The 25,392-nt window shown below is 36.7% G+C and overlaps 1 protein-coding gene across 2 annotated transcripts in view; it reads left to right on the top strand.

The window, feature by feature from the left end:
- The first annotated feature begins 1,085 nt into the window (after positions 1 to 1,085).
- Positions 1,086 to 25,392, top strand: part of aspr (asperous) — a 32,841-nt gene continuing 8,534 nt past the window's right edge. The window contains exons 1-4 of one of the 2 annotated variants that reach the window (XM_073974506.1): positions 1,086 to 1,613; positions 14,327 to 14,558; positions 14,989 to 15,227; positions 15,353 to 15,434. In XM_073974506.1, coding sequence (XP_073830607.1) covers positions 1,611 to 1,613; positions 14,327 to 14,558; positions 14,989 to 15,227; positions 15,353 to 15,434 — 556 coding nt within the window. In that variant the 5' untranslated portion in view covers positions 1,086 to 1,610. The remainder of the gene's footprint in view (positions 1,614 to 14,326; positions 14,559 to 14,988; positions 15,228 to 15,352; positions 15,435 to 25,392) is intronic. The other variant, XM_073974507.1, reaches the window with a different exon arrangement.

Raw genomic sequence — 25,392 nt, forward strand, 5'->3', positions numbered from 1 at the left:
AAAGGCTATTGTCCTTGTAGCGATTTTATAGACAACTCCTGTTATCTCGAACAATATATAATGATAGGTATCTCATAAATGTGTGTATTTTGATACTTTGAGGTACCATGAGTCCCTTCTTACGTTCGTATCATGTACCTGTCTGTTACGTTTGCAGATATCTGATTGATGTCCACCTTTCGTGTTGTTTCAGTTCGAACTTTGTTCGCAATGTCTTTCTATTTTGATTATCCACATTTCGTGTTGTGCCAGTCGCAGCTTTTTCGCTACATTCAAATGGATTCGACCGTTTGCTGCAACAAGTAAAAACAAACTTCAAAGGCAGCGCAAAAAACGTTTGTCGTGAAGAAAATACATTTCAGCGGCCAAATATCCGCGTAAATGTATAAAAACACAATTGCATTTGAAAAACGAAAAGTTCTAGGACAGAGAAGTCATTACATAGTCGGTACGTCTGAAGATCTGCTTTACCATCAGTGAAACCACGTAACGTAATTGGTGACTATGTGGGTTCGAGTCCTTGGCTTTCCTTTTACACTTGCTAATAATTTCCGATCATCAAGCTTAACTCTTAACGAGAAAATTAATAAAACAATCCATCATATTTTTTAAAAAAATTCAAATGAAAGTAAATTTCCTCAAGGCTTTTGTCTAGACGTGATGAGAAAAATCTAAAGTCTTTTCTGTATAAAATATACGCGTATATCTGTATACTTGTGTACAATAAATTCATATTTAAGCTTCTGCTGAACTTGAAAATTCTTACAAAGTTTTAAATTTAGTATTTCCATATGGACAAATATTAATTAATTGACAATGTTAACATGGCTCTTAATACACCGCCTTACAACCAGAATAAAATGATTCTATATTGGAAAAGCTGATTTGCAAATAAAATAATAAAAAAACACTTCCAAGAAAGTAAATGAATTAGAAACCGAGATGGGTGAATGAATGAATATATTGGAGAAGCAAAACAAAATAATCTATGCAAATCCCACGCATAAGAAATCATTTACCCAAATTCAACGCTGATATAGCCATACTGTGGTTGGCTGATTGGTAGGTAAGTAATTTGTCTCATTGTTGTTGGTGGTGATGGTGATGCGATGGTAGTTGGGAAGTTCTACACTTGGTGGTGATGTACTGTGTGGTGTGCTGTGACAGAGAGACAGACACAAGCCAGCAAATTGATAAAAAAGTTATTATAACAAAAACAATATTTAAATCTTTTTTATTTGTTGTATTTGTTGGATGTTGTTAACATTTACTCTTCCCTTTATAAAAACTTGAAACAATCGACATTTTTACTTAAGAAAATACCTCTATATGGCTTTCAAGACGCCTTCTGTGCGTCTGTAAATTGTTGGTGCTTTGTAGAGTTTGTTGTACGTCACAATTTTTATAGTTTAAACAAAACCGTATTCACTACTTCTCTAAGCGTACGACAAACGGGCGGGCGACCGACCACTCAATGCTTATAAAAGCCGGTGCTTAACTTGAGAACAGATCAGTGTTCAATATTCGCTAAACGGCGATATCGAAACATTTAAATCGCCGTTGTCGGAATTAAAATAATAAATAAATAAACTAAAGAGCAAATAAACGAAATGGTAAGTTGTCGGTTCTGGTGACTCAGTGTAAATGCACAAGAGGGAGCCACAGTGTCAGCAAAGAAAACGCATAATTGGACTATAAGCAAAAGTGTTTATACAAAAAAAAAAAAAAAATTAGTCGATTATTTTCATTTGCTTTGGACGTGGACATTGTACCTTGTTATGTCTTATGCGACGACGTGTTCGTGAGCAGAAAGTAAATGTCAAAAATACATTTTATAATAAAAAAACTAACTCTCAAGTGAAATTATCTGTTTAAAGTTCTATATTTGTGTTTGCCAAATAAACATCATTCTATTTGGATAGTGAGTAATTGCAAATCTATTACCCGATGTGTGTAATCATCAAAGTGACAAAGTTGAGAACATCTTTAATGATCATCGTGACAAAAAAGGTGGCCGCTTTTGTGTTATTGAAAACAAAAATTACAATTCATTGAACGGATATCGGAAATGCTATTCAATTCATTTTTGTGCAAAACTGCCAGGAAGTATTGTGAGAAAATTTACAATATTAGTAGAATACGTTAAATATAAATTAATAGGCGAGACTTAGAGGAAATTATGCTTTGTGAATTGAGATAAAATAATGCCACACGAGGTTGAGAACAATATAAGGAAAAAGTCCTTAAGGTTTTAAAAATTAAAAATTTTTGTGCGTCATTTTTCTGCCTTGTGTTACGATTCATAAATAGTGTTGCAGTTAAGGGGTTGTTCGAGGGTCGATATACCGAAGGTAGTTCTTTTGGTTCTGTTTAAAAAGATAAAAAATGGGCAAGTCAATACTTTCTTTTTGCAAAATTCGTCATTAAGCAAACTATGATAAGACTAGATAATGCTAAGCCTTTAAAAGCCGGGCACAGTGGTTCAGAAATCGATTTGCCTGGCCAAAAATCCATTTTTTGTTGTCACGGTATGGTAATTTCTACATGGGATTCGATTGTAAACGTAATGAAACTAAGGAAAACAAAAAAATAGGATCTTAATATTGGAAGGTGTGGGCGTGGAGTGCTCCTAAAGACGAAAAATGTTTCCCAATTTTGGAAAATACGTAGGTAGGTAGGATTGTTGCCTTTAATAGTCGTTGTAATAAATTACCGTAGCGTTTACACAAAGTGAGCCATTTTATTTTTCCTCGGGTACTAAATTTTAGTGAAATTCCAAGTTTAGTGGACTAGAACATTTAGGGAACAGCTTGGAACAATGTTCCGTTTTCACAGAATGATGCCCGAGAGTGTCCTCTTTCAGCCCATATATACTTTTGTATCCGTCCCGTTCCGTCAATTTAACACTTTTTTTTAATTTTTTGAAATTACATGGGTAAAAATTTATGTTTTTTCCATACCGTCATCCATATAAAATATAGCTTTTTCACATCAAATGGACAATTTTTTTAATATTTGAGTTTTTATAAGATTTATAAGAGTTTGATGAAAATCCATGGAGTCCTTTTTCAATCTTGGAAACAAATTTAAAAAAAATTGTTTTCAAAAATCCAATGGGGGAACACAGATGAGAGTTGTACAGAAGGCAGCGAATGCAGAGCATGCGGAGAAGACGACGAAACGTTGGAACACTATCTCTGTCACTGCCCAGTTTTCGCGACCTTGAGGAATCAACTCTTGGGAGACGACACTATACAAGAACTCAACTAAATTAGAGCAACCGAGTTCAAAAACTTAAGAGATTATTTCAATGGCACAGAATTTCTAAAATGATGATAATTAAAAAAAAGATAAATATTCCAAACAACAACCTTCTTCCAGACATTCAAATTTAAAGGACACAACAGGCCAACCCTGACTTAAGTGTGTGTCCATACGGACATGTGGCGATTTTTATGTCGCCCCTCTTTTCAATCTAACCTAAGTCAATACTTCGTGACACATTGCCATTAAAGCTTTAAACAAATCTTTTTGTAAAGGAGTGACTCTCAAACACCCTACCCTACATTACTACCCTACATTAGTGCATTTGTATGTAACATGCCTAAGGAAAAGAGATAGACCCATAGTTCCTTCTAGGGATATGCATAGAATCACTTTCATATATTTTTTCGGCCGATTTGAGGTATTTGACGGTGGGGGGGGGGGCCACCGTGGTGCAATGGTTAGCACGTCCGCCTTGCACTCAGATGGTCTGCGGTTCGAATCCCAGGCCATGCAACATCAAATTTTCAACGGTGGCTGAATTCCCCCTCAATAATGCTGGCGACAGTTTCTGAGTATTTAAGCCATGAAAAACTTCTCTACAAGCGGTGTCGTAAGACACGCCGTTCGGACTCGGCAATAAAAAGTAGGTCCCATATCATTGAGCCAATATGAATCGGCGTGCACTCATTGATATGAGAGAAGTCTCCCTTGTCCCTTCAGGGATGTTGTGGAAACCTATGTATGTATGTATGATGCACCAAACACGCTGTATCTGTCCAATGATGAAATTTGGAATGTGTGCTGGAATTGAGTCTATAGATAAATGTGCCAAATTACATCGAAATCGGTTCAGATTTAATCAATATATATTTTCGGCCGATTTGAAGTATTTGATGCACCAAACCAGTCCAATTTTGATGAAATTTGGAATGTGTTACGGAATTTGGTCTATAGATAAATGTGCCAAATTATATCAAAATCGGTTCAGATTTGGATATAGCTCCCATATAAATTTTCGGCCGATTTTTGGTATTTGGTGCACGAAACACGTTATATATGGCCGACCTCAATGAAATTTGGAATGTGCGACGGAATTTGGTCTAGAAATAAGTATGGCAAATTATATCGAAATCGGTTCAGATTTGGATATAGCTCCCATACATATTTTTGGCCGATTTTTGGTATTTGGTGCACGAAACACGTTATATATGGCCGATCTCAATGAAATATGGAATGTGTGACGGAATTTGGTCTAGAAACAAGTGTGCCAAATTTGATCGAAATCGGTTCGGATTTGGATATAGCTCCCATATATATTTTCGCCCGATTTAAGGTATTTGATTCACCAAATACGCTATGTATGTCTAATTTTGATGAAATTTGGAATGTGTGACGGTGTTTGGTCTAGAAATATATGTGCCAAATTATATCGTAATCTCTTCACATTTGGATTTAGCTCCCATATATATTTTTCCTATTCACAGTGGTGCAGGGTATCATATAGTCAGCCCCGCCCGACTTTGATCCTTTCCTTACTGGTTTTCTATAAAAGTTGGACACTTCTGCACGTAAATCCACTTCTCCTATTATGTTGAAATTTTAATAGCGGGTAGTCCTTGTGATCTTAACTACAATTGTATATCCTTTGGTCTAACCGAAGCCAATACTTCCCGAAATATGAGCCCCGAAATGTTCAAACACCATCATACATCTTCCGCACAAAAATGCAGACCAAGTTTATATTGCAGATTGTCTTTGAGGACTCTGTTACAACGTTGTAATTTTATTCTCCTTCTCCCGCTAAGGTCCGAAATCCCATCCAAATGTTCATGCATTATATAAAAGATTATGAATTTTGTCCATTGATTAAATCTTTCAGTGGTATAATTCCCAAGCCAGGCATTATATATATACACTTTGATACAATTATCAACGTGATTCATCGAAATAAGTATGTTTGAAGGTAATCCGTTTCAGGCAAATTGGATTTTGTCCAAATGTTGTTCCTCGTAATATATCTTCCAGACAACATTTCAAAATTGTTCTCACAATTGAAGTTTAATGGCATGTCTCGGTACATTTCATTTATTTGGAGTAGGTCGTTCTCGTTGCCTCTATTGCAATTGTAAACATTTTTCGAGGAAAAGTTCCTAACTTTCTATGCTATAAAAACCCTACGTGACCAAATAAAATGACTGAGGAAGAATCTTCGACCAGGGGCAATCACCTCAACAATTATGTGTTTGTATATTCTTTCACCATAAGACCAGCAATATATCTTGGAATGCCTACTCCGATCTTTTTTGGTTCATGCCGGGATAGAGAAGAACCATTGATCTTTTCCGTTTGGCAGAGCCGCATTCAACACATGTCAATATTGGTGAGATTAAATGGATGTAGGAAATGGGTGCATTTTGGCATTCCGTCTTTGGCAATGACCAGAGGGGTACATCGCTTCGCATTTTGGAAATCAGAACAAAAGCACCAGCAGACTAGCAAATAAGTGTGTACCTTTTCGGATGTGTCACTGTCACACCGTTGAAAGTAACATGCGTGCTCAATTTTTAATATTTCCGAAAATTTCGACGTGCTCACTTTGACCTCGGTACGTTGTCAATTCTCGAATTCTCATTTCGACCACAAACGGTGTTGATACACTATCGACAACGGATGTAATCAGTTTAATCACGTATGGTGTAATTTTTTCTCTGGGTGTACGGGTGTTATTTTAATCGGAAAATTATAGGGCACACCGAGAGTGATGTGTGTAGTGGAGAGGAATGTCCTACTCCGTATAGGAACCCTCTCAGCTGAGGAGATACCACCACAATTTATGATAAGAGATGCTGCAGACGTCATCCGAAACGCAAAATCACCCAAAGCGTTGGGCCCACACGGTATCTCAATGGTAATGTCTAAACAATTGGATGAACCTGGAGTTGAGTATTTAACAAATTCCTTGGTCAATCGTTCGCTACCTATATTGTACTAGAAACTAGACGGACCCGCTACGGATGCCAGGGAAGTATGGTCTGAAAGCAGGGTCTAATCGTACAGGCCGATCTCCCACCTGTCTCCAGCAGCGAAGATTCGAGAGACACTACTCCATCCCTCGATGTGAAACAGTTTCCCAGTTGCTCAACATCAGCATGGATTTCGGAAAATACATAGCACCACAACAGCATTACACGCCATATTCACACATATCAGTCAAGCACTGTACCTAAAGAGGACGTGCGACCGAACAATTATTGTGACTCTTGATCTATGTAAAGTTTTCGATTCCGTCAACCATGCCAAGCTTTTCGAGGACTAGAGAAGACTTTCATCCAGCCGTGTGTGAAACGTAATATTACATGTAGATGCCAGTCGTTTGTGGAATTCAAAACTAAGAAGTCTAAGACCCATAGCAGGGAGTTCTCTTCTGAAATTCTACACCATCCAGACGGCACACAATGGTTCAGGAATCGATTTTCCTGGCCAAAAATCTAAATTTTGTTTTGTCAAAGATATTTAATTTCTATAAGGGATTCGATAGTAAACATATTGAAACTAAGGAAACCAAAAAATTAGGCCCAAATATTGGAAGGTGTGGGCGTGGCGTGCCGCTAAAGACGAGCATTTTCCCCATTTTTGGGAAATACGTCATTTTTGCAAATTTCTGGAGAAAGACGAAGCTAAAACTATAACAGTTATTGTGTTCATTGTTTTTTTGTAAGGTAGGTAGGATTGTGGCCTTTAAAAATCGTTTTAGTAAATTACCGTAGCGTTTACACAACATGATCTATTTTATTTTTCCTCGGGTACTAAATTTTATGAAATTCCAAATTTAGTGGACTAGAACTTTTGTGGAACAACATGGAACAAAGTTCTGTTTCCACAGAAAGATGCCTGAAAGTCTCCTCTTCCAGCCCATATATACTTTTGTACCCGTCCCGTTCCGTCCGCTTAACACTTTTTTCAATTTATTAAAATTACATGTGTAAAACTATGTGTTTTTCTATACTGTTTCCTTATAAATTACAGTTTTTTGACACAAATTACAACTTTTTTGAGTATATGGGTTTTTATACGAGTTATATAAGTTTTATTAAAACCTAAGGAGAATTTTTTTAATTTTTGAAAAAATTTAATTTTTTTTGTAAAATTTTTTTTGTAAAATTTTTTTTACAAATTTTTGAAAAAAAATTTTTTCGACATTTTTTCGATTTTTTTTTAGTTTTTTTTTTTGGTAATTATTTTGTTTATTTGTTGGTGTTTGACCATCTTTAATACATAGGAAGATATAAAAAAAACCACAAAAACACTCATATTTTGATGAAAAATAGTTAAAAAACTCAAAAGTTTAACTTTGACCTTGAATTTCTCTGCAACTACCAGACCGAACTTGACCGCTTATAATTCGTCTGAAAGCTGATTGTGTTATCTGTCTAACAAAAAAAGAATTATGAATATATCTCTATCCGTTCAAAAATTACAGAATTTTGACCAGGAAAAAACGATTCTGAACCACTGTGCGGCATAGGGATTGTAATGTATGTAGATAATTATACGATTTTCGAAGCAATATGTCATAGGTAAAATGTCTACATAACTGACTTTGTGCAGTTGACTTCCATCTGAGTGATATGAACATATCCGCCTCGAAATACACTGACACACTGTTCAATACGTGGACGGCCGAAATGAGGCTCCCCTTGAACATACATATGTATGTATATGACGAATGGGTCCTGATTCCGACCATTAACTACCCCAAGATATTGGATGTAACGTTCTATTGGCATCTTTAAGTCGTCCGCGCAAGCTACAGCTACTTACGATAGGACCAGAGAACAAGTTTCTCAAGTCGTTGTTCGACATCACTTGGGATGCTAACAAAGAAACTTGGTTGACTTCATATAAATCAATAGGCCAGTCCATAATAAGCTATGTGTGTTATGCAAATGTTAGCGCCAAGCTGTGGAAGAATATTCAAAACTGCCAGAATGCTGCCGTAAAGACTGCATCAATTTACCATCTTCATGAGGAGACGAATAAACGTTCCACGGAATTAAGTCTGGAAAAAAGTTTGCCAAATTAAATTGAAATCGATTCTGATTTATATTCAATTTTTATATTCGAATTTAAAAAATGTGACGGAATTTGATCTAAAAACAAGTAAGAAAAGCTTTATGGTTGGCCCGGCCGAACTTTGTGTAACCGCCAACACCAAAACATTGACCAATATTTACAATTTATCGAATTGAGCGAAATACATAAAATTGGGCAAAACCGACTAGACCTAGACCTGGATATTCTGGATTTGGATAGTTAACAACATCAGGAGCGCCGTTCTATGGAGGTTGTATAAAACGTTAACCTGTACCGATAAATTTCTGGAGGAAAGTTTCGTAACTCCAGCGAAGACTAAATACCAAATGTCAGTATTTCCCATTGAATATTGTGGCTAAAACTTTCAAAATACCGAAAATTGGGAGGGATCTTTCTATGGGGAGTATATAAAAACATGGAACAATACCGGAAATGTTCAGGTGGGAAGTTTTATACCATTAACGGAGATTAAATATTAAATTTCATTCGTTTCGTTGAGATAATGTTGACACAACCTTAAAATACCGAAAATCGGAGAGTACACTTCTATGAGGTTATTTGAAGAAAAAGGCTTATACTGATAATTCCCTTTTGTAATATTTTATACACCCAGGGCAATTTAAATACTAAATTTCAGTCATATCGGTGGTATATTGAGGACACAACTTTCAAAATACCTTAAATCGGAAGGTACGGTCCTATGGAGGTATTTGAGGACGTCGACCTATACCGGCACATTTCGGCTGGAATGTTTCATACCTCTATCAAAAACTTGATACCAAATATCAGCTATTTTGGTAGAGAACGAGCTATATATAGAAAATCGGGAGGTACCGTTCTATGGGGGCTATATGAAGACATGGACCTATACCGACAAATTTCAGGTGAAAAGTTTTATACCCTCAACGAAGACTATGTACCAAATTTTAGCCATTTCGGTGTTATAATGAGGCTAAACCCTTCAAAACTGGTAGTATAGTATAGCTAAAACCTTCAAAAATACCGAAAATTGGAAAATATCGTCCTATGGAGACTATATGAGGTCGTGTGACCTATACCGACAAATTGCATATGAAATGTTTTATACCCCAAGTGAAGACTAACCACCAAATTTTAGCCATTTTTTTTTTTTTTTTTTTTTTTATCGAACGTTCCCACGCCTCACTTTCCCACCCCTGCCGACCGAGGGGGCGTCCTCCCCTTTCGTGGGGATCGCGTACACACCATGATCCGCATCATGGTGGCGTATACGAAGGAAATTCGAAAACCAGCTACAGAATCTACTTCATCAGCCAGTTATATATTAAACCATACAAACTACTAGTTATTTAAAGATAAAATTATATTAGATTTTATGACTTCGAAACTCATGCAAAAGTCCACATTATAGTACATGGAATTAAAATCAGTACACATTTTGCTAAGTGGTTCACCCATCGAATAATTGGTTCGGTGAAAATCTATATATAAGAATTGATAATATCTACTAGGTCTAAAAGGAACATTTATTCTAATAGACGATATTAAGAAATCAGACGGCACACTACCATTCAATACTTTTAAAACAAACATAGTATTCAACATAATACGTCTACTTTTTAATGTAGGCAATCGAATTAACTTTAGCCTGCTAGAGTATGAAGGCAATTCAAAATTACTATTCCAATGTAAACCTCTCAATGCAAAAAGTAAAAATTGCTTTTGCACTGATTCGATTTTATCGGAATAGATTCCATATAGCGGATCCCATACGACAGATCCATATTCTAATATAGGTCTTACAAGGGAAGTGAATAATTGCTTAGTTATATATGGATCAGAAAACTCTTTGGCCCATCTTTTTATAAATCCTAAGACTCCATAGGCTTTATTTAACATAGAAATTACATGATTGTTAAAATTTAATTTTGGATCCATCAAAAGACCAAGATCAACAAATGATTCTACAGATGATAGAACAAAATTATTAATATTGAATTGCCTTGTCAAAGAAGATGATCTGGAAAAACACATATGTTTACATTTATTCAAATTTAAATCCATACAATTTATTTTGCACCATTGAAAAAGATTATTTAAATCAGTTTGAAGTAAATCAGCTTGCATCAGAGAATTATGAGAAATGAATAACTTAACATCATCAGCGTACATTAGCAATTTGGAGTACATTATTGAACTTGGCAAATCGTTTATAAATAAAAGAAAAAGAACCGGTCCAAGGTGACTTCCCTGTGGAACACCCGACGGAACAGAAATCGACTTTGATGAACATCCCTCAAACAGAACAATTTGAGATCTATTTTGCAAATAGGATGCTATCCACTTGAGTAAATTTGTATTGAAGCCTATATAATCTAATTTATGTAGCAGAAGCTTATGATTGACTCTGTCAAAAGCTTTGCTAAAATCTGTATAGATTGGAATATTAAGGCCATAACCTTCAAAATACCGAAAATCAGGAGGTACCGTTCTATGGGGGCTATATGAAGGCGTAGACCTATACCGACAAATTTCATATGTAATGTTTTGTACCCCAAATGAAGACTAACCACCAAATTTCAGCCATTTCGGTGCAATATTGTTGCCACAAACTTCAAAATACAGAAAATCGGAAGGTACCGTCCTATTGGGGCTATATGAAGGCGTGGACCTATACCTACAAATTTCTGGGGGAAAGTTTTATACACCCAACGAAGACTAAATACCAAATTTCAGCCATTTCGCTGCGATAATGAGGCTAAAACCTTCAAAATACCGAAAATCGGCAGATATCGTCCTATGGGGTCTATATCAAAACCTTGACCTATATAAACATTTTATGGTAGAAATATTTCTTAGCCTGTGGAAACACAAAATACAAACTTACAACAGATTCTGTGGTCAAATGGGACTAATACATTCAAAATATCTTAAAGTGACGCGTACTATATATGGGGCGTTATATGGGGGCTATACCAAAATGTGGACCTATATAAACAAAATTTGGTAGAAATATTTTTTAGCCTCTGGAGACACAAAATACCAAATTACCACCGATTTGGTGCTCAAATGGGACCAATACATTCAAAATATCTTAAAATGACGCGTACTATATACATATGGGGGCTATACCAAAACGTGGACCCATGTAAACATTTTATGGTAGATATGTTTCTTAGCCTCTTGAAACGCAAAATGCAAAGTTACAACCGATTCTGTGGTCAAATGGGACTAATACATTCAAAATATCTTAAAATGTACGTACTATTTGTGGGGCCTTATATGGGGGCTATACCAAAATGTGGACCTATATAAACAAAATTTGGTAGAAATATTTTTTAGCCTTTGGAGACACAAAATACCAAATTACATCCAATTCGATGGTCAAATGGGACAAATATCCTAAAATTTCCTTAAAACGAAGACACGTCACGCGTCACTTTGTATGGGGGCTATACGAAAGCGTGGACCTACATAGCCCGCTTTCAATACCAAAAGTCCTACGTATATATAATAGATTTTACCAAAATTTCATCAATCTACTTCAATTCGTTCGGAAGCTAGAGTGATTTTCACAGACGGACGGACATGGCTATACCGATGTAGAATTGCACGCTGATCAGGAATTATAGTTTGTGGGGTCTACAATGATTATTTCGAGTAGTTACAAACGGAATGACAAACTTAATATATCCCCCATCCTATGGTGGAGGGTATAATAAGTTCGCAAAATTATTTTGAAAATTGTTCAGCTTGGAATATAGCTCCCATATATGACGCACCAAACACAAAATTAGACAGACATTTGGATGAAAATGTGACGCAATATGGTCTGGAATAAATTTCGTCAAATAATATTGAAATCGTGGAGGTGTAGGGTATCATATAGACTGCACCGCCCCATTATAATCCTTTCCTTACCGGTTTTAGTGTTGCATAGTGTATAATGACTCACATGCCAAAATTTTCTCATAACTTGGAATTCAGCTTGGAATATAGCTCCCATATATGACGCACCAAACACAAAATTAGACAGACATTTGGATGCAATTTGAAAATGTGACGCAATATGGTCTGGAATAAATTTCGTCAAATAATATTGAAATCGTGGTGGTGTAGGGTATCATATAGACTGAACCGCCCGATTATAATCCTTTCCTTACTGGTTTTAATGTTGCACAGTGTAAAATGACTCACACGCCACAATTTTCTCATAATTCCCACATAAAACCAGTAAGGAAAGGATCAAGGTCGGGCGGGGCCGACTATATGATACCCTACACCACTGTGAATATGTAAAATATAAATCGGAGCTATATCCAGATCTAAACCGATTTTGATATAATTTGGCACATTTATTTCCAGACCGAATTCAGTCACACATTCCAAATATCATTGAAATCCGACTTATATAGCGTGTTTGGAGCAGCAAATACGCGAAATCGGCCGAAAATATATATGGGTGCTATATCCAAATCTAAACCGATTTCGATATAATTTGGCACATTTATTTCTAGACTGAATTCAGTCACACATTCCAAATTTCATCGAAATCGGAAATATATAGCGTGTTTGGTACAGAAAATACGTGAAATCGGCCGAAAATATATATGGGAGCTATATCCAAATCTGAACCGATTTCTATATAATTTGGCACACTTATTTCTATACCAAATTCAGTCAAACATTCCAAATTTCATTAAAATCGGACGTATATTGCGTGATTGGTACATCGCATACGTGAAATCGGGCGAACATATATATGGGTGCTATATCCAAATCTGAACCGATTTCGATATAATTTGGCACATTTATTTCTAGACTGAGTTCAGTCACACATTCCAAATTTTATCGAAATCGGACATATATAGCGTGTGTGTTACAGAAAATACGTGAAATCGGCCGAAAATATATATGGGGGCTATACCAAAACTTGGACCGATATATCCCATCTTCGAACTTGATCTTCCGACGGCTAAAAAAATTGTATTCCCCAATTTTCAGCGAAATCGGTCAACAAATGCGACCTGTATGTTGCGAACGGACGGACGGACATGCATAAATCGACTCAGAAAGTGATTCTATGTATATCCCTAGAAGGAACTATGGGTCTATCTCGTTACATACAAATGAACTAACATACAAATGAACTAACACATAATACCCCTTACCACATAGTGGTGTAGGGTATAATTAAATGTAAACATTAGTTTTTTTTGTTCATTTCCGATATGATCTAACATCAAACACACCAAACATTTTAATGGATGAATGAATGACTTAATCGGCTAAAATGCGAGCAAAAATAAATATGTAAATTAAGTCAAAATCAAGATCGTCGTCATCAGGCTTCTCATGATACCATTATTATGATGAGAATTTACTTTGTTCCGGTTACAAATAACATGAGGTGTGAATTCATTAGAAGCATTAGATAAATATTAAACAAAATGTCACAGTGTGGGCGTGAATGAATAATATGAATACGAAAAACAAAAACAATCTTTTATGACAATGACCATCGTTAGTATCGTTAGAAGTTCGACTAATATGTATTCTAATATATTAATTACAAACTTTGTGTGTTTTATTTTCAATTTTGTTTGTCATGAATAATTTATTAAATTTCATGCATTATTTATTTTTCTAAAGAAAAGGTTTTTATATACATAAGCAGGGTGTTAACCCTATTGGTCATCTTGGAAACAAGTTAGAATTCACCAATCTTGGTTAAGAGTCATTATAAAGATTATAAAAAGCTACCTATTGTGAATGGTATAAGACTATTATTTCTAGTATTCCATAGTTTCTATGAAAGTAAGGTAATTTTTTGTATGCTGTTTGAATTGACATTAGCGTATCCCGTGATAAAAAAAAAAATAATTTTACAGACTCTCTTTGTTGTTTATATTTTATCTATCCCTGATAGGTATAATATATTTTAATATCCTCAACTAACCTTTTCTATGAAAACAATTTCTTTCAGATGTCAAGGATGTTCAAAGCGGTGCTGCTACTTGCCATCCTAGCCTGTATCCATGCTGAGGATAAACAGCTACAAACAAGTAATTCTTCCGAGGTAGAAGATAAAAAGTTGACCAAGCGTGCAACATGCAGTACATGCTCCTACGATGGACGTACGTATTATACATATGCTGATGGAACGACAGTGGAGAGATTAGTTTACCGGGATCCAATTTATCATACACATTCACGTGGTATTTAAGAAAAACAAATCAATACTTGGCCTCTTTTCAAAATTTCTGTTCGTTGTGTTACACTTTTTGCACTTCTTGAGCACTTTTCAATTTGAGTTTTTCCCTATCTCTAATTTCGTTTTCTAAAATCTTTAAAGTCTGACTACTGAACTCACTTTTGCACTTTTAATGAAACACTTCTGTGTGTTTAATGTCTGTCTATGTGTGTGTTTTCTGTTAATAATAGTTTTTAGTGTTTCCTCAATAATTATTACTTTATTCCTCCTCCCTCCACTATCCATCACTTTTATCTGTGTTTAAACTTGAAACTATTCTAAAATGTTTGAATATTATTGTCTGTAGTTTGTGTTAACCTCATGGAATAATAACTGAACACCTTTTCCCCTTCTGCACTTTCTCCCCTTGCCCCCTTTTTTATTTCTCAATATAGCTGATTTGCGCGTCAACGGTTGCCATGGCAATCCTTGTGGTGTTAATGCCATTTGTCAGGAGACAGCTGGCGGACGTCCTGTTTGCTCCTGCCCACCCGGTTATAGCGGTAATCCCTTAACTCACTGCAACCGTGGAGAATGTTTGGACAACATTGACTGCCGCAGTGATTTACAGTGCCAAAATGGCCGTTGTGTTAATCCTTGTGTTGGTGCTTGCGGTTCAAATGCTAATTGTGAGGTAAGATTTGATGAAGATAAAGGCAAAATTCTGAATTTGAGTGTAAACAAAGTCCATTAGAATTTTCTGTAGCGTATTTACTGATATCTCTCTTATACGAGTTTCTGTAATTTTTATATTTTCAGCCCAGAAATCATGTTGCTGTATGCAGTTGTCCACCTGGTTTTAATGGTGATCCATTTGTTTCCTGTCGTCAGTCTGATCCTGGTGAGTAAATCTAATTGTTGTTGACTGTCACGTCAATCACAATGTATGACATATGCCATTCGCTCTTCAGAAAGTGTTTGACATGACACGGTGCGCCTTAACCATTTTTAAATGCTATGTGCTTACGCCTGGGAAGTTTGTGCGGATTCTGAAACTACAATGTTTATTAGGGTTGTAACTTTTTTGCAATTTTTGCAAATATCAAAAATACCACCACACAGCTGTAGAGCATGAAAAACTACTATGAAATACGGTGTCATTTGTTCTCTATCGCGAAAAAAATTTCCGCACCAAATGCATTGAAGTTCAGTAATGCATTATTTAATTTTATCTGTAATAATGGCATATACGCTTTTTGTAATAATTTATTTATAGTTTTAATCTAATTTAAAATCAATATCAACCCATTCTGGACCAATTTGGAATAGAATCGCGACATTTTATAGCATTTAATGCACCTTTGACAATATTTCATTTTTTTGTTCTTCTTTACAAATTCGCAAATTTTATGTTTGCATTTATTGTACCTATCGGCCAAAAGAAGAAAAAAATATCAAAAGGGCTTTACTAATCGCAGACAGTGCGGAAACTTTTTTCACCGAATCGAACTAAAACACGCGTTTTCGTTATCAGGACAATGGTACTGGCGTGGTATTTTTTGGTTATATCCCTAATGTTCATAGATACTTAAAATCATAAACAAAAAATTACCGAAGAGATTTTTAAATAAATCGCTGTCAAAGTTCACATTTTTAGGGTTTTTTAAGTTTTCACGATTTTGCTTGGAAGCCGCAAGTTCTATCGAAAGGGGACTAAAGAAAATGTTGTAGCTATGAAAATTCCCTACAAAATTTACCTTTATGATATTTTCGTAGGTTTTACCATTTATGAGATATGAACTTCTATATCAATTGGGACAATGCAAAATAAATTGTGGTCAAATTTCTAATTTTTAGGTTTTCATGATTTTGCTTGGAAACCGCAAATTCCAGCGAAATGTGACTGAAGAAAATCTTGTAGCAGTGAAAATTCTCTACAATATTTTCTTTATTCTCATTTCGATTTCTAAGCAAAATTGTGAAAATCTAAAAAAACGGCGCACCGTATTGAATGTAAGAGTATGTATATATATAAGTTTGTGTCTTAAGTCTTTCGTTTTACAATACATTTTATAGAAATTTGTTTGCAAACCGCAAAGAAGAAATTATTTTAGAGCGCATTAACATCAAACGGAATTTAGTAAAGCTCGGAATTTGAATTCTCAATTTCGTTCTATATACGTCAAATAAATCACATATTAATCTCGCGGCCGCTAACTTGTTACAGTGGTAAGCACGTCCGTCTTGCACTCACAAGGTCTACGGTCCAATCCCTGACCAAAACATCAACATTTTCGGCTGTTGCAAATATTGTCAGTGTAATGTGGACTCATTGGTATGAGAGCTGCCCCTTGTCCCTTCGGGAAATGTTGTGGAAACATATGTATGTATGTACAGTAAGGAGACAGATTATCGTATGATTTTTTAAAATACTTGTACCAATGCAAATTTGTCCCTTGGTATATTGTTTGCATTTATGTGGTTCTTGTCCAGATATAAAAATTCTGAAACCAGGGCTGACAGCGTCCGCAAAGAATCAGGAGAAAGGTGATTGGGGCTAGTTGGACAGTTAAACAAATGCAGCGTAGCGTGCAGTCCCAATCCCCATGCAGGGCATGTGTTGGATATCGTGCCATAAATTCGGGCCCAAAACGAATTTTATGTGGGCTAAAACCACTCATGTTTGCCTTGGCAGCTGGTGTTCTTCTGCTGCGCTGTATATATTTGGTCTACGGCGTTTAAAATGTAACTTGTGTACTGCATACGCAACTGCATCAGTGTAAAATCTATTCAGCCTGACAATAGGCTCGTTGATCTAAAGCTTCTCGCTTGTATCTTTGGACCACACTCTCTAGATCTTGAAGATCTCTTCTGACGTGTCTAAGAGGGGGAAGCATGTCCACTAAATTGTTGCGTGGATACTCACGGCGGTAACGCCCAAGCAGGTACTCACACCCAACCAGGTAACACCTGATGCAGCGGAAAAATCTTTATCTCCTTATGGTTTACTGGTGTCATGAGGAGGCACCCTGTTGCAGTCCTCATTACGGGATTCTGGTTGGTTTAAATATTCTTCCACAACATAGCGCTAACATTTGCATACCACGCTGGAGGGAGCCACATAGCTTATCACAGACCGATCTATTGCATTGTAGGAGGTCAACAAGGTTTCTTTGTCAGCACCGCAAGTGCTGCCGGTCAGTGACTTGAGGACCTTGTTCCTGCTTCTGATCTTATCGCAAACAGCTGTGGCTTCCGCGGATGACTTAAACATACTTTCGAATGTTGCACTGAGTATTTTAGGGTAGGAAGCTAAGAGGGGGAAGCATGTCCACTAAATTGTGCGCGGATACTCACGGCGGTAACGCCCAAGCAGGTACTCACACCCAACCAGGGCTTCCGCGGATGACTTAAACATACTTTCGAATGCTGCACTCAATATTTTAGGTTAGTTTGTGGTCGTAATTAGGACAACATCAACCAATATGTTTAGTGAGAGCCTCATTTCTGCCGTCCAGGTGGTGAACAGTGTGGTAGTTGATTTAGAGGCAGATATTTTCATATTGCTCAGATGGAAAAACTGTACTAAGTCAGATATGTAGAAATTTAATCTTTGACATATGTAATCGGCGATAGGATCCGACGCCATGATCGTACAATCATCCGCATACATTAGGATCTCTAGAGGGTGTGGAATTTCAGAAAGGTAGAGGTTCAGCAGTTCCGGAAATACCACATCCCCTGGGGAACCCCCTGTTTCACTCTACGGGTCTTGGACTTCTTATTTCTGAATTCTACAAACGAATGGCGTTTACACAAATATCTGATTATCCAACGTTACAAACACGGTTGAAAGAAAGTCTTCTCTATATCCTCGAACAGCTTGACATGATTGACGCTATCGAAGGCTTTCGATAGGTCATGAGGCACCATAACATTCCTCGACTGATATGTGTGCATATCGACACCTCCAAATAATAGTATGCTAAGCCTAAAAAGTGAGTTTTGCAGGAGAAGCTCTCAAAGTGTGGAAATTTTTTTGAACTTCAGTACTATGCTAAGTCAATATTTGTTCATAACTTCTGTTCGGATTGACCGATCATTACCAAAATTTGACAGAATTTAAGTTAAAGGACGTTCGACACCTCCAAATAATAGTTTGCTAATTCTGAATAGTGAGTTTTGCAGGACAAGCTCTAAAAGTTTGGAAATTTCTTTGACCTTCAGTACTATGCTAAGTAAATATTGGTTTATAACTTCTGTTCGGATTATCCGATTATTACCAACATTTGACAGAATTTAAGTTAAAGGACGTTAAATATAAAAATGTAAAGAACTTGAAAACATGCTAAGTCGACTTAGCATACTATTGTTTGGAGGCGTCGATATGGCGTGTATTGCTGTTGTGGTACTGTGCATTTCCTGAGTCCATGCTGATGTTGGGCAACTGGGACACTTCTTCTCATCATGGGGGAGGAGTAGTACCTCTTGAATCGTTGCTGCTGGCGACAAGATGGAGTTCGGTCTGTACGATTCACCTGGCATCCTTGCCTGGCTTCAGTAGCGTGACCACCCTGCAAATTTTTCAGACCTCTGGTACAATATGGGTGGCTAATGATAGCGTGAGGACACTTTTCAAATACTCAACTTAGAAGGTAGACAGTGATAGAAAGTTGGCCTGAGTCAGACCTGATGCCACAATGGTGATGTTTGGCTAGCTGTGGCAACATCTTCCTGTCCTTATAGCAGCTGAGCCATACATTTTCTCTACCAGCGTTGTACCTCTCTGGTCATTGCCTAGGTCGGAATGACACCAAAGCTCATGATGAGCATTGAAGTCCCCTAACACCATCAGGAATATAACGCAAGCAAAGTTATTCATCGCCAGTATGGACGCTTTAAGTAACTGCTCGCAAGACGTTACAACCAGCAGCTCGGAAGTGCACCCATTCCCAACATCCATCTCGCCGATCTTTACATGTGGTGAATACGGATCAAATAAACCTGATTCATAGCCTTTTGTTGAGGTACCCAAAGCAGTGGACCGGTACGATATACATATCATCGAACTTGAAGTATGTCTGGACCAAATTGAAATTTAAAATACGATCAGGCATATTTTTACACCCTATATATTTTTATACCCTATTTGGGAGGGTATTATAAGCTAGTTTTAGTGGTCGTACACCTACACCAAAATTAATGTCTCGTAGAGCTGAGTCGATCTGGCCATGTATGTATGTCCGTTTGTCCAACTAAACCTTGAAACCTATAGCGTGCTGCAGCTCGCAATTTTGATCGGATCGACACGAAATTTTGGGAGTTTCTGGGGGTCTCAAAGAAGAAGAAGCATATTTGGTGATTTTCGGATAAAATTTCGGTCGGAATTGACAAGATCTATTTGGAGAAAAATCCAACGATTTATTCTTATGCAAAGCCTGTCAATGAAACAAGTAAAAAAGTATCAGTCGGCTTTGCCGACAGTGAAATAGCCTTAACCTGTGTGAGCTGAAAGTTTCCTCTATGCACTGATCGAAAAACAACATCATTTTCTCTAAAAACTATTTATTTAGAGGGTTCGCCTTTTTGCACATATGAACTTGCTTACAAAAATATGGATTTGAATTGAAAAGTGTTGCGGAAGAGGTACCATCTGGAAGTGGATCTTATTTTTGGGAGTCATTGCTTTTCGATAGATATCACGCCCACCAGTCATTTCCGTTGGTCACACTTGAATTTAGAACATGGACTTGCACACGAAAAACATAATATTACTGTAAACAGGACCACAAGGAGTAGCTGCGGTATAAATTTCCAAAGGATCTTCCAACAGATCCAAAAGTGCATTTAACAAAAGTGTTGAACTTTTGTGGGGCAGGAAGCAGAAAGCCGATATGGGCCATTTTCGAAGTTAAACTAAATTTGGACAAAATATTACGAAGGCCAATTTTTGCACCGAATCGGCTGATCCGTTCGAGAGTTATTGTGCTCTCCAGCCACTACAAAGGGTGTCTTAGGGGTTTTTACAGCTTTCTTGCCATTTTTTCAGGAAGTATTTACTTGCCCCTGAAAAAAAACTTGTGCCGTCGTAATGGGGGGCAGCGAATACAAGATGTTACAACAAATATAAAAGGTATTCGAGAGTAGGTCTTAAACTACACATTTCCGAAATTTTGTGTGGGAGATACCCGAAGTAGTGGAGCTATATAGAGCATATTCGAACCTGATCTATGTCTCGTAGACACTCGGTTACTGCTTTCGAGAGTTATCGTGCGCCCCATTTTAACGTAAAGTTTGAACTTTTGTGGGGGAGGTACCGTAAGGAGTGGACCGATATCGCTCATCTTCGAACTTAAACTAAGTTTGGACAAAATATTACGACTATGAAATTTTAGACCGAATCGGTTGATCCGTTCGAAAGTTATCGTGCGCTCCAGCCAATACACATGGTACCATAGAGGTTTTTTACAGATTTCGGGTCATAGCAGTGAAAAACATTTACCATCGTAAAGGGGGCAGCGAATACAAGTTGTTACAACAAAAATCAAAAGTATTCGAGAGGAGGTCTTAAACTGCACTTCTCCGAAATATTGTGTGAGAGGTACCCGATAGAGTCCACATTGAAACCTCATCTATGTCTGTTAGTAATTTTACAATGCGCAAAGTTTGAACCAAATTGATTGATCCCTTCGAAAGTTATCGTTCACACCATTTTACAGACAAACTTTGAACTTTTGTGGGGGACGTACCCGAAGGACTGGGCCAATATGGCCCATCTTCGAACTTATACTAAGTTTGGGCAAAATATTACGAAGTGCAAATTTTGGTTCGAATCGGTCGATCCGTTCGAGAGTTATCGTGTACACCAGCCAGCCAGACAGACGGACGGACATGGCTAAATCGACTCTAAATTGTTTGAAACGAATTTTGTTCAAATATGCACATTTTTGGTCGCATCAAAGTGTATATATTCTCGTGGGCCTAAAAGCTAAGGGTATAAAAAGGGAATAGGTTGGCGTAGGTGGTCAAACAACGGAGATATCACAATAGTCGGTAATACATCTCATTTTTCAAATTTGTTGGTTTGAATTGTAAGGACGAATATCCCAGTTTTGGTTGGGCGCATTTCAACAAAAGTGACTACTATTCTGACATCCTGAGCTTCATATTAGGGACAGTTGTGTCACAAAAGAAGTCTTATACGACCCCAAATTCTTAACATATGAATTTGTATTTCCATGGCGGATATCTCTGCTTCTGTTCGACGTATTCCAACGTGATAGTGAAAGTAGACCATCGGAACTTCAAATCAGTAGCAAATGTGTTGGTGTTGATGGCCAATATTGGAATTATTACCAAAGACGCTAAACTAATATATTATTTTAAAGTTTAACAATTTTATTTTAATTTAGGATATCTCTGCTTCTATTAGGCGAATCAAAAATGTATCCTCCTAATTAACGAAGACCAGCAGAGTTTAAAACCAGTACGAATTTGGTTGTCGGGCGCTGTAAAATATAAAACATATAGCGAAAGGCGTGGTGCAATGGTATGCACACCCGCCTTGCACGATGAAGGTCGTGGGTTCGATTCCCCGGCCAGGTAACATCACACACTTTTCAACGGTGGCAAAATACCCCTCAGTAATGTTGGCGACATTTCCTAAGTATTTCAGCCATGTAAAACTTCTCCACAAGTGGTGTCTTAGACACGCCGTTTGGACTCGGCGATAAACAGTAAGTCCCATATCGTTGGGCTAATATGAATCGGGGTCCACTGCACACTGGTCCCAACGTGCGACAAAAATCGATATCAGCAAATCTCTGCGACAATTCAACAAATTGTCTCTAAACATATTATATTTTAATATTCCAGCACTGTTTTGGTTATTCATAACGGTATTTAACAAAACAAAACAGAAGAAGTTGACATTTACGTATGATCTCTTAAAAACTTTAAAAACATCAGTAAGGTTGTGACTTCTTACAAGGCAAGTAACTCGAAATTGAAAGGATAAAATATTTTTTTTCGATATGGAAGTTTTAGTACAAGGTTTTCTAATTACTTTTACATAAAAATTTGTAAACATTATTCGCATAAAATGTGCCGGAAATCACATTCTTATAATACTTTTTTGTGGATTTTTTTCCTAAAAATTGAAGTTGAGTTTTACTAACATCGCCATTCTTCGCCTCTCTCCAAATTTTTTGAAGAATGTTCGAAATAGTGTCAAGTTTACAAAACATTTGGTTCCAGCTGCATATATTTGCATTTCCGTGTGTGACATTAAAAATACTGACGATGCCTCTGGTCGTTTCAGTGAATATGCCGTATTACTGTATTCTCAGTTTCTTCTTTGTTTTGTGTTTTAATTGTTTGTTTTAGATTTTTTTCTTTAAAGATTTAGACATTTTTGTTTTGGGATCTAGTTATGAGTGTATTTTTTTACATTTGTATATTTTTGATATATGTATGTATGATGCTACACATAATATGAAAAACAAGTAAAAATGTAAAGTTCGGTCGCACCGAACTTTATTATATCCCTTGCCATGAAATATTCTGACCTCAAATGGAATAATTTGTTTCTCTTCCTGTCCATGATACCAGTCGGAGACGTTTTTTGACCACTAAGAACTCCAAAAAGCAAATTACAACCAATTCGAACCGAAAATGTAGATAAAAATCTCAAAATAACTGAAATAGGGAGGTACTGTAATATGAGGGCTATACCGAAACCTGGACCTAAGACCACAATTTTTGGCGCAGAAGATTTTTGATCATTGAGAACTCCAAATGGCAAATTACAACCAATTCAGTCCGAAAATGTTGATAAAATCTTCAAAATACCTGAAATCGGGAGGTATCGTAATATGAGAGCTATACCGAACCCTGGACCTAATACCACAATTTTTGGCGCAGAAGGTTTTTGACCATTGGGAACCCCAAATACCAAAGTACAGCCAATTAGGGCCGAAAATGTATATAAAAGCTTCAAAATTCCTGAAATCGGGTGGTAGCGCTACATGGGGGCTATAGTAAAAACTGGACACATATTGATGATTTTTTGGCTAAAGTATTTTTTACTTATTTTTAGCATATACTGAAAAAATCAGATTGATCCGACTATAAATATTTTTTTCGCGCCTTCCCATACAAGTGGGACCACTGTGCACTGTTTGATATGAGAGAAGTCTCGCTTGTCCCTTCTGGGATGTTTGTGGAACAATTATTATAGCGAAAGGCGTCATTAGACAGACCCAAATAAAGAAAATCTTCGAATCCTACAAAAATGTATGAAAAGCTGGTCAGATTTTAATATTGCTCCATAATTGCGTAATTGGCCAATTATATGTACTTTGGACCCTACAATGTAGATAATATTGAAATCAGGGCCAATTTTTACACATTTTTAAAGGACTTCGTTTTTAGCCACAACAATCAACTGGTATAATTGTTCATCGATTGAAAATACTGATCTGTCAACTGTTTATGCACAGGGGTTGTTTCGATTAAAGCATTTGCTTACGAGGGCAGTTCGGAAACTTCTTAGCCTAGCACAAAAAGCGCGGTATAAACAGAAAAAAGTTAAGTGTTTTGGAAACTTCCATCTCTGTTATGTACACATGTTAAATTTTGTTTTGATCTGGCAACTCCTTCATATAGAAACAGGTGTTCAAAAAAGACGCATCCGCAATTTTTTTACAATGGAAAAATTAGAAATGCGCGCTGTCATTAAATATTTACATAAAAAAGGTTTATCGGGAGAAGAAATTCATAATGATATGGTGAATGTGTTAGGTGAAAGTGCTCCTTCATATGCAACAGTAAAAAATTGGGTTGCTGAATTTAAACGTGGTCGTACAAGTATTGAAGATGAACCACGTAGTGGACGTCCAAAAACAGCAACAACAACAGAAATTGTAGCCAAAATGCATGATATGGTATTAAATGATCGACGAATAAAAGTGCGTGAAATTGCTAATATCATGGGCATCTAAAATGATCGAGTCCATTTGATTTTGCATGAAGAACTACAGATGAAAAAGCTTTCTGCAAGATCGGTGCCGCATTTGTTAACAGTCGATCAAAAACGCATAAGAATGAACACGTCTCAAGCTTGTTTGGATCGTTTTAAGCGAAATAAAATGGATTTTAAGCGTCGTTTCATAACTGTTGATGAGACATGAATCCACCACTATACTCCTGAGACTAAAGAACAATCCAAACAATGGACTGAAGCTGGAGGAAGTGCCCCAAAGAAGGCAAAAACAATTCAATCGGCTGGTAAGGTTATGGCAACGGGTTTTTGGGACTTCAAAAGTATTTTATTGATTGACTATCTGCAAAAGGGTAAAACAATAAATTCAGAGTACTATTGCAAACTTTTGGATCAATTAAATGTACAAATTCGAGAAAAACGTCCTGGCTTACAACACAAAAAAATAATTTTTCATCAAGACAACGCACCAGCGCACAAGAGTGTTTTAACAATGGCTCAAATCAACGAATTAAAGTACGAGTTGCTTGACAACCCACCTTATTCTCCTGATTTAGCTCCCAGTGACTTTTACTTGTTCCCAAATCTAAAAAAAATTCCTTGCTGGCAAGAGTTTTACCTCAAATGAAGATGCAATTACAGTTGTAAACCATTATTTTGAAGACCTTGAGGAAAACTATTTAAATCAAGGGATAGAATTGCTAGAAAAGCGTTGGACTAAGTGTATTGAAGTTTCAGGAGATTATATTGAAAAATAAAAATATTTTTGAAAAACTAACTATTCTCTTTCATTGATAGGCTAAGAAGTTTCCGAACCGCCCTCGTACTTGTTTCCTTAATGAATTGTGTGTATATCTTC

Source organism: Musca autumnalis, unplaced genomic scaffold (assembly GCF_047663935.1).
Source record: "Musca autumnalis isolate F117 unplaced genomic scaffold, ASM4766393v1 scaffold_3, whole genome shotgun sequence".
Lineage (NCBI taxonomy): Eukaryota > Metazoa > Arthropoda > Insecta > Diptera > Muscidae > Musca > Musca autumnalis.